This window comes from Ceratotherium simum, chromosome X (genome assembly GCF_057802395.1).
Source record: "Ceratotherium simum simum isolate JZ-2026a chromosome X, ASM5780239v1, whole genome shotgun sequence".
NCBI lineage: Eukaryota > Metazoa > Chordata > Mammalia > Perissodactyla > Rhinocerotidae > Ceratotherium > Ceratotherium simum.
In genome coordinates, this window is record NC_141940.1 from 44,023,491 (window position 1) to 44,034,177 (window position 10,687).

Below are 10,687 nucleotides of genomic sequence, written 5' to 3' on the forward strand. Positions count from 1 at the left end.
AAATTAATGGTGCCTTCCAATATTAGTGGGGAATCTTTTTTATAAAGCATGCCTACATTTTTTTGTTTCTGTGTCCTACACTGAACTCTTGTTTTGTTGTATTTTCTTACTATAATTATAAAGGGTGGTGATAGCTTTAAAAACAAAGCAGAGGAGTGTTACAGAAGTACAGACCCCACTCCCACTCCTTGTCTCCTTTCTGACACTCTGCCCCTTACTTATACTGGAGCAGGGGCCCAATTGCAGGAGAAATGGTAGGCACTAGTGCATGGGGGTTTGGAGGGGCTACTTGTGGTCTCCGGGACTGCAAAGACAAAAAAAATGAGTGACAGGACCTGATGTGGTGGGGTGAGGTGGGAGTGGGGGTAAAGGAGAGGGCTCTGCTCTTGGTGGGAGTGGAAATTGGGGACCCAAGCTCACTGGCGATGCGGTCCTCACGTGACCAGGAGCTGACGTGGGCAAAGGTACTTAAAGCCCTGACCGCCGTCCTCCGTCCTCCTCTGGGTACCAACTCTAATGCGCTGCGCACTGCCGTGCGTTTAACCCAGGCGAGGAGGAGGAGGAGAAAATTCCCCCAGATCCGGGCAGGTGGGTGTGAGGGTGGGCATGGCCTGACACCCCTGAAAGGGGCAGCCCAGAGATGCGGGAGTCTGAGGCCACGGGCGCCTCCACCTCGCGCGCTCCTGGCCGGCTTTCCAGACCCTGGCGCTCAGTCGCAGCTCATTTTGGTGGGCGGCGGGGAGAGGGGGAGGGGGGAATGTAAAGACTCTGATGTACTTGCGGAGAATCCGCTTACTTCCTCTCGCAGCCAGTGTTTTTTGGTTTTGATTTTGACACTCAGGCCCCGCACCCCACATCCCGTCCTGTTTTGAGAGGAGGAGGGAAGAGAAATAAACGTGGCAGCGCATATAAGGCCAGTGGGGAGGTTGGGAAAGGGTGACCGGAGGGGCACGCAATTTGGAAACAATCCGACCTGTTCACTCCCACCCTCACTTTGCAGATACCTTCCCCGACCACCGCCCCCGCACCCTCCCTTCCCCTCGGCCGACCCCTGTCCTTTGGGGGTGCTGGGAAATGGGTGTGCCAGCCTCTGTAGGGGAGATGGCGGGTTTGGCGCTGTTTGGGTTTCACAGGAGCGGGGACCCTGAGAGAATCTGGTATTAAACAGCCGTGCTAACTCCCAGGCTGCTTTCCAGACACCTCCGGCCCACACAACCCTTCACCCCCGTTTTTTTAGTCCTGGAAAAGGAGTTCGGGTACACTGGCGGGAGAAATGGCGGTTAACGGGAGATTTGGGTGGGGGGTAGGAGGCGGAGCCCAGAGCGGGGAAACAGTGGAAAATCATGACCCTGAAACCGAAAGGGCAGATATTAGGACCCCTGTTCTGCAGGCTAATGCTAGGCCTAGGGGCTGGGGCTGAAGGATGGGTGATGATAGGAGGGGGACACTAGATTGTTTGCAGTAATCCCTCGTCCCGCGTCCAGTCCAGCTTTCGCCGCACCCTCGCCCCGCCCCCTCCCGCTTGGGTGCAGGAGAAGGGGTGTGGCTGCGTGTCCCGGAGAAATGGCCGACGGGGCGGGGCAAAGGAAAGGAGGAGTTGAGTGCCTGGAGAGTCTGCGCAGGCGGGGGTGATGGGGGACGGAGGGGAGGGTGAGTTGAGGGAATTGAGAGGTGAAACCATTTTTCATTCTGGTATGTGAATACTAAAAGACAATTATTGGGACTCTTGTCCTGAGTCTGTTCCATCCACCAGGCTCTCAATCTCCAACGTCTGCTGTCTATATTTCTGCCCTTCAGTCTGTCCTTAGGATGAAGCCCTAACTGAGACGAAGGAAGGAGAAAAATCCCTGAATCCTTGGAGGTCAGTGGGTGGGGGGGAACTCTCTGGGAACCCCTGCTGAGGGTGTGGAAGAAACCAGAGCAGAGTCTGGGACCAGGAGCTCCTCTTCCCCCATCTTCTCTCTCTTTACAAGACACTCTTGCCCAGGGCCTATCCTTTTTGGTGCAGGGAAAGGGGTGTGGCATCTGCCTTCTTAATTAGTGATTTGAGGAGGAAGAGGTAGGGCAAAAGGAGCCCTGAGAGGGGTAAACTTGGCCCACAGGGGTTCAAATCAGGAAAGGAAGCGGAATCCATGTACCAAAGGCCCAAAAACTCCCTGTCCGGGATCTCTCCTCAGGTCTGTCTGCCTTTTGGGCCCTGCACAACTACAAGCCTGGTGGAAAAGAGCAAACTGCTCCTGCTCCAGCAGGTTAGTAGGTGCATAAGCAGCATCTGGGGACCTTGGGGTGGGGGTGGGGGATCAGAGCAGAATCTGGGGTCGCTACTGTCTTTCTTGATCTCCACCAGCTTTCCTGACATCCACGTTGCCTCTCATCTCCCATTTAGGTGCTTGGAAATGGTATGTGTTGGCATTGGGCAGGGCGGGCTAGGGATGAAGATGTAAAAAATGTTGGATAACCAGGGTCCTGAATCAGCAAACACAGGCCTTGACACCTGTGTCTGGATACTAGTGCACCCACCAAGCATTATGTCCTCAGACTCTCCTCTAAGTAGGCCTGATTAGGCATGAAGTGAGCCAGAGCTCTAAACCTCATTTCTATCCTTTAACCCAGGTCCTGCTCAGCTTGCAGCCTTGGCAGAACTTCTGAGCCTGAGCTGAAGCACCTTGCCCAGACGTGCACGCATCCCTCTTGGGCAAGCCAGCTCCACGCCCTGGATCAGAGAATTACTCCAGCTGCACCATGAGCCGCGTTCGGGATGCTGGCTGCGTAGCCGCTGGGATAGTGATTGGGGCTAGTGCCTGGTACTGTGTCTACAAATACGCCAGGGGAAGAAACCAGACGAAGAAGAGATTGGCCAAGCCCAAGACCAGGGCTGTGGCGGGGACTGGAGCCAGGGCTAGAGCTGGACTAAGGGCCGGATTCACAATTGACCTTGGGCCAGGATTTGGTCCTCCAACCCCAGTCCGCACTAGGGCAGAGAACAGGGCCCAGGATGAAGCCTCTGCTCTGAACGCGGCTGGAGCTGAGGCAGTGGCCCCAGCTGCATCCAGTGCTGGGGCTCAGAGTGGGGCAGGAAGTCAGGCCCAAGAGGCAGAAGGGGCCTGGGTTGGGTCTAAGACTGAATCAGTAGTGGGGGCCACAGTGGCTTCTGCAATGGCACCACCTCCCAGGGAAGCAGAAGCTCCTGCGGCTGCAGAGAACCCCACAATGGCAGGGGCTCCCAAATTTGCAGAAGTCCCTGGCACAGCAGAGGCTTCCGCAGCACCAGCAGTGCCTCCTGGGGCACCAGCGCCTACTGAGGCAGCAGCACCTACCGAGGCGGCAGAGGCTCCCGTACTGGCAGCGCCTACTGGGGCTGCAGAGGCTCCTGGGACTTCAGGGTCCCCTAGAACAGCGGCAGCCGCCAAGAAGGCGACTCCTGGGGCTCATACTGGAGCTATACCTAAGGCCGGGTCAGCGACTGGAGCTGTACCCAAAGGTGGAGCCAAGGGTGGAACCAGGTCCCGGACTGGAGGCAAGGGCAAAGGCAAGAAAAACAAAGTTGAAGTAGACGAATTGGGCCTGGGCTTCCGACCTGGGGATGGGGCTGCAGCAGCTGCTGCAGCCTCTGCTAATGGGGGACAAGCTTTCCTGGCAGAAATCCCAGATTCTGAGGAAGGGGAGTCCGGGTGGACTGACACAGAGTCGGAGTCAGACTCTGAACCTGAGACTCAGCAGAGAGGGAGAGGGAGGAGACCTGTTCACATGCAGAAGCGCCCCTTTCCTTATGAAATTGATGAGATTCTGGGTGTCCGAGATCTCAGGAAAGTCCTTGCTTTGCTTCAGAAATCGGATGATCCTTTCATCCAACAGGTAGCTTTGCTCACTCTGAGCAACAACGCCAATTATTCATGCAACCAAGACACAATTCGCAAATTGGGAGGCCTCCCAATTATTGCAAACATGATCAACAAAACTGATCCCCACATTAAGGAAAAAGCCTTAATGGCCATGAATAACCTGAGTGAGAATTATGAAAATCAGGGCCGGCTTCAGGTATACATGAATAAAGTGATGGATGATATCATGGCCTCTAACCTGAACTCCGCAGTACAGGTAGTTGGACTAAAATTTTTAACAAACATGACTATTACTAATGACTACCAGCACCTGCTTGTCAATTCTATTGCAAACTTTTTTCGTTTGTTATCTCAGGGAGGTGGAAAAATCAAGGTTGAGATTTTGAAAATACTTTCGAATTTTGCTGAAAATCCAGATATGTTAAAAAAACTGCTCAGTACCCAAGTGCCGTCATCATTTAGTTCCCTCTACAATTCTTATGTGGAATCAGAAATTCTTATTAATGCCCTTACTCTATTTGAGATCATCTATGACAATCTCAGAGCAGAAGTATTCAACTACAGAGAATTCAATAAAGGTTCCCTGTTTTACTTATGCACTACATCTGGAGTGTGTGTTAAGAAAATTCGAGCCTTAGCAGATCACCATGACCTCTTGGTGAAAGTGAAAGTTATAAAACTAGTGGACAAATTCTGATTGGCTATGTGCTCTTAAAAGACTTGAAGAAATGTCTTGGTTTTGCAGTCTGGAAGCAATGAAGTTTGAAAGTTACTGCTTTTCCACTTGCTCATATAGTAAAGGGATCCTTTCAGCTGCCAGTTTTGAATAATGTATGATCCAGAGTGATGTTATCTGTGACAGTCTCCAGCTTTAAGCTGAACCATTTTATGAATACCAAATAAATAGTCCTCTTATACTGAAAACACATTTGTGACTTTAATCGTGCTGCTTGAATGGAAATATTTTTTACTGGTTCCTCTATGTGAATTGACGGTGAACCTGTCCATCATGAATAGCCTACACTTCTATCATTTGTTTTAACTTGAATTTATCCACCAAAGATTTCATTTGCATATCATCAATAAAGTTGTATGTTTCAACTGACAAAAAAATTGTTCTAATGCTTGAATTTAAAATCTAGCTGGAGAGATAAGGTACATAAATACAAAAGGATTACTAACAGTACCTGATCATATGCTCATTGTCAAATTTATGCTATCTGGTTAAAAGAAGCAAAAGTTACTAGAAAACTTCAAGGAAGAAGGGCACACAAGCTGGCCCCTGAAGGATGGCATGAGAAAACAAAAGGGCATTCCATGAGGGGGAAATGGCTTGAAGAAAGGCACGGCAGTGGGAAATCTGTTCCTGTGATAGGAAAGTAACCAGTTTGCCTGGACTAGAAGCTATGGGAAGAGGAATGATGAGAGATAGAGATGGAAATGTGGGGTGAGGAAAGTTTGAGGAAGATCCTGAACCCCAAGCTGAGATACTGAAATATTATCCTGTCATATCCTGGGAGTTACTGGACATTTTTGACAAAAGGAAAATAATCTGATGGCAATGTGCAAAATGGATTGGAGCTGGGATGGGGTTAGGCATGGAGACTGGAAATGAGAACATTTGTTAGGAAGTGATGATAAACCAAACGTGAGATGATGAAGAGCGAAATAGGGTGGTGACTATAGGAACTGTTAGGGAGTGATGGTAATAAAAGATGCTTACAAAAGAAGGTACCAAGATCTGCTGCCTGATTTGGCTGTAGGTCGACAGAGAGGGAGGATTGTATGATCTGGTGCAGGTCCTGACAGAGAAAGACCTCTTTCTTGGGCAATTCTGGCCACCAAGTAATGCCAAAGTGAGTTACCATTTCTAATGATGAGAAAAAGCAGTGTGACAAAAAGAATGATTCCAGAGTGTGCAGCGTGGTTTTTTTCCCTCTTAGAAGAGGGGCAGTGATGAGGCCTTTATGGGAACCCACCTACAACCCCTGAGTTCACTTAAGAACAGATGCATCTTCCTTCCTTTTCTCCTTGGCCCACTGAAGCAATGAAAGAAGAAAATGGGAGAGGTCCCAGGGATTTTCCAAACCCAGCCTGCTTTCCTGACACCCCTCAGAAATCCTCATTTTTATGAAAGTGTATGGTAGGCTGTGGCAGGGATAGAGATAGGGACTCCTGGAGGGAGGCACATAGAAAAGGGACGGACTGGTATTATATACTGGTACAACTTATCTGGAAGGCAATTTGGTAATCTGCATAAGAGGCTTTAAAGATGTATATGCCTTTCAGCCAAACATTCCACTTGTAGGATTCTTTTCTTGAGGAAATAATCAAATAATTGTACACAGAGGAATATACAAGGATGTTCATTTGAGCACTGTTTCTAAAAGAGAAAAATTAGAAGCAACTTAAATGCCTACCACTATGGAATTAGCTAAACAATACGTGGTATGTCCATGCAGTAAAATATTACCCAGCGATTAAAAACTGTGATGTACTTCTATATTATTGACATGAAAAGACATTCACCAAATGTAAAAGTTTGTGGCATTAGTCAAAAATCGCTCCTGAAATTGAAAGTTGATGAAAATTCTTTCAGATGTTTATTATGTCATCTCTCTGTATTTTTACACAGACCCACTGCAGGTCCCTGAAACTGTAAGATTAAAATTATTTTAAAAACAATACTAACATGTTACTTGCTATTTTCATTAGGTTGACATTTGCACTAATGGTGCAAAAGCAGTAGTGTGTAAAACTTCTGGTGCCTTAACATAGATCAAGGCAGTGTCCCCAAACTGTACTAGTAGTGCTTGATTTCTTTACAACCACACATTCAAAAATTTTTTAAAATTCAGTTTCATTTTAAAATGTCCTTAATGGAGACATAATTTATCATAAAATTATAAATATTATTAAATCTCGATGCTTGAGTGCTTGTCTTTTTAATATTCCGTGTGATAAAATAAGAAGGGTGCACAAAGCAGTTCTGCTGCACAGCTTAATACAATGGTTGTCTCAAAGAAAAATATTTGCACAATTATTTGAGTTCTGCCCTAAATTAGCTGCTTTTTTCATAGAACATCATTTTTCCTTGAAAGAATGACTGGCAGAAAAGCCGTGGCTTTTCAAACTTGGGTACTGGGCAGACATTTTTTTGAAAATGAATGAGGTGAGCCTTCAAGGAAAGCAACTGACAATATTTCCCACCAACAACAAAATTTGAGTTTTCAAACAAAATTAGAATTTTGGAAAACTTGCATCCACAACTACAGGCTTGACAGCTTGTAATACTTAACAATTTTCCTGAATTGATCAGTGGTGATAATGAAAATGAAAGCCTTTTTCCTTTGTCTCCTTTTAGGAGAGAAATGATGGAGGACTCTAGGGCCTAATGTTGATCTTACTCAGTTTTACTATGATCATTGTAACCTATATGACATCAAACCCGTGACCATTTAATAAAGAATATCATTGCTGTGGTAACAAGGTGAATCTGGGTAAAGCTAGACTCAAGATGTTTTGAACCCTTAATAAGGAGAATCTGAAAAGATATCAATCCTGAAACAGTAATGTCTTCTGGGTGAGTTAGAGGTGGTAGCTGAGCTCATATACTGAAGATGGATGCATCAGTGTCTGTTGACTTGATCCCAGCTATTAGGGTAATCCAACCAGCTTCCTTTGCCCTGATTAGCAGTGAAAACGTTCATCTCTTTCAGATGAAACCTATTCCCATGCAGAGATATGTAGTCTGGCCTTATGAATGAGCTAAGAATCACACAACAGGCAAATATTTCATTTCCTAAAGTCTAAATTTTTGTGTCTTAAATCACATCACATGTGAAAGATCAACAGCATAGTCCAGGTACGGCTGAGATTTAAAAGGGTAGTTCTCTGGAAAGATTTAACTTAGTAAAATAATAATAGGCACCAGGAATTCAGCACCAGCTATATAGTGTTCTATTATTCCTGAAATATGACTGTTGAAACATTCCTCAGACATTCTGTACTATAGTTTTTACCTTTTACATTGTGTGTCCATGGTATGGGTGAAGTGTGATAGTTCTCACAACCATGTTTGCACTGAATAGTCCTGCCTTCTCTGCTTTAATTTATTGGTCTGGGTAAACAATTGGATCAAGAAGTGATCTTGTTCTCTTTAAAAAAATAAATAAACTGATAAATGCAAGGAGTGAGAATCCAGGGCTGTCATTTTAGTGGTAGAGCCCAAGGATAAAGCAATACAAACTCCTGCTCTTGGAGTCCCTGGAGCTGCACTTGTTTCCACCCTTTATCAGGCCAGGTATTCAACTTTTCCACTACTTGTACCATATATCACAGTATCTTTCTTTATATTCCCTTTCTGTGCTTAAGCAAAAGGCTACAGACTAAGAGTAAGACCAGAAATAGGGTAGTAAGCAATAGACTCTCAAGAAAACATGAGATATTTGGGTTGAAGTGGGCAAAGTACAAATGAGAATTCCTTCCACAATCTGGGGTTGAAAACTAATAGCCTACAATCAACTGAGAGCGCTTTCCTTCTGACAATAGGTTCAAGGTGACAAGGTAGTTGCTCCCGTAGAACGATTTCATGGAGAAGAGGAATTGGGTGGAATCAGATATTTGTTTCTAAGGACACTGAGCAATTTCCAGTGAAAACAATGAGTAGACTAAATTATGGAATACCTGATTCAATGTAAGAGATAAAATAGAGCAATTAGGGAATCCTACTGTGAGAATCTCTTTCCACTTAAAGCTGTCAGACTGAGACAACTTGAAAAATGAGTTTAGAAATTGGCCTTTCGGGGGCCGGCCCCGTGGCTTAGCGGTTAGGTGCGTGCGCTCCGCTGCTGGCGGCCCGGGTTCGGATCCCGGGTGCGCACCGAGGCACCACTCCTCCAGCCATGCTGAGGCCGCATCCCACATACAGCAACTAGAAGGATGTGCAGCTATGACAGACAACTACGTACTGGGGCTTTGGGGGAAAAATAAATAAATAAAATCTTTAAAAAAAAAAAAAAAGAAATCGGCCTTTCCTATTGCTTTTATTTATTTATTTATTTTTTCCCCCCAAAGCCCCAGTAGATAGTTGTGTGTCATAGCTGCCCATCCTTCTAGTTGCTGTATGTGGGACGCGGCCTCAGCATGGCTGGAGAAGCAGCGCGTCGGTGCGAGCCCGGGATCCGAACCCGGGTCGCCAGCAGTGGAGCGCGCTCACTTAACCACCAAGCCACGGGGCCGGCCCTCCTATTGCTTAATTGTAATATCTGTTGAATGCACCACTTTACCAGATTTCCTTAGTGAAACTGGGAACACTGGTAACCTAAATAGGTGATCTGGGAAATCCTGAGCTTTTCTGGGCCTTCTGAAAAGAGTTCCCACTGTGCCCTGCTTATAAGGAAAATAAATAGCAATTTGCCTCACATGCCCTCAGTGAGACTCATACTTTGAAATATGAAAACACTTTAGGTCTGAGGGTGATATTGCAATATCAGAACAAAAAAAAGAGGAGAATTACAGATTTTGAGTGTGCCCGACTAAGAACACAAGTTTATATCAGTTCAAGTTAATCGCATTTGGGGCTCTCAACTATTATTAATATATTGATTAGCTCTAGACGTAAGTTACATATAAATAATAAAATTTCAAGAGTTGCCACTAAGATACTAGAGAGTGTATAATGTCTAATGCAGTAAAGGAAGAAATGCACTTAGAAAAAAATTTAATCCATAAAAAGGCGAGAAATGAGAAAAGTGAAGCCTCAAAAAAGCAAGATGAGTAGAAAGCACATAGTTCACATGTATTAATAATCACAGTAAGTGAAAATGGGCTAAACTTACTAGTTAAAAGATATTGTCAGATTTTAAAATTCCAGCTACATGCTAAAAAATAAGCATGCAGAAACTTTGAAAGTAAAAGGATAAAAAAATATATCATGTAAGCGCTAACCAAAAGGAAGTTGGCACAGCCAAATTAATATGACACAAAATAAATTTTAAGACAGAAAGCATTATTAAAGATAAAAAATATAGGTGAATGGTTAAACGGTGGTACATCCATACTATGATTGTATTTATATAACATTCTTGAAATCAAAAAATTATAGAGATAGAGAAAAGATTAGTGGTTGCCAGGAGTTAGGGATGGTGAAGTGGAGAGTATGTGCGACTATAAAGAAGTAGTACAAAGGAGACCTTTGTGGTGATGGAATAGTTCTATATCTTCATTGCAATGGCAATCTAATTCTAAAATGGCATAGAACTATCCAAACACATTGTACCAATGTCAATTTCCTAATTTTTATATCACACTATAGTTATGTAGGACGTAACCATTGGGGGAAACTGTAAAGGGTACAGAAGACCTCTGTGTGCTATCGTTGCAATTCCCTGTGACTCTACAATTATTTCAAAATAAAAGTTTTTAAAAATGATGATAAAAGGATCAATTCGCCAAAAAAATAATAATTCTAAACGTATGGGCATTTAATAAAGTAACCTCAAAATATATAAAGAAAAATTTTATGGAAGTATAAAAAGAAATGAACAAATCACAATCACACGGGAGGATTCAACATACTTCTCTAAAGTATTTAAAAGAAAGGAGAGCAAAAAATAGTAAAGATATAGAATAGTGAACAATGCAATCAACAAGCTGATTTAATGGACATATACAGAATCCTGCACCCAATAATGGGAAAATACACTTTCTTCTCAAGCATACATAGGACATTTGCAATAATTGATCATGTACTTGGCCATATAGCAAGTCTCAACAAATTTCTAAGAATTGGCATCTTAAAGATCACCTTATCTGACCAAAATGCAATTAAGGTAGAAATTAAT

General features: G+C 44.4%; 1 protein-coding gene across 5 annotated transcripts; it reads left to right on the plus strand.

Moving 5' to 3' along the window:
• Nucleotides 1-507: 507 nt before the first annotated feature.
• On the plus strand, nt 508-4,955 carry ARMCX2 (armadillo repeat containing X-linked 2). Of its 5 annotated transcripts, none has more exons than XM_087427324.1 (5): nt 508-588; nt 842-913; nt 1,798-1,861; nt 2,178-2,249; nt 2,614-4,955. In XM_087427324.1, the coding sequence occupies exon 5, from the start codon at nt 2,743-2,745 to the stop codon at nt 4,537-4,539; it is 1,797 nt and encodes a 598-aa protein (XP_087283450.1). In that variant the 5' UTR covers nt 508-588; nt 842-913; nt 1,798-1,861; nt 2,178-2,249; nt 2,614-2,742; the 3' UTR covers nt 4,540-4,955. The 5 variants fall into 5 exon arrangements, with proteins under 5 accessions (XP_087283450.1, XP_087283453.1, XP_087283449.1 ...); XM_087427327.1 differs by lacking the exon at nt 842-913 and adding an exon at nt 2,348-2,399 and having other exon boundaries at nt 509-588; nt 1,754-1,861; XM_087427323.1 differs by lacking the exon at nt 842-913 and having other exon boundaries at nt 509-588; nt 1,754-1,861.
• The last annotated feature ends 5,732 nt before the right edge of the window (nt 4,956-10,687 follow it).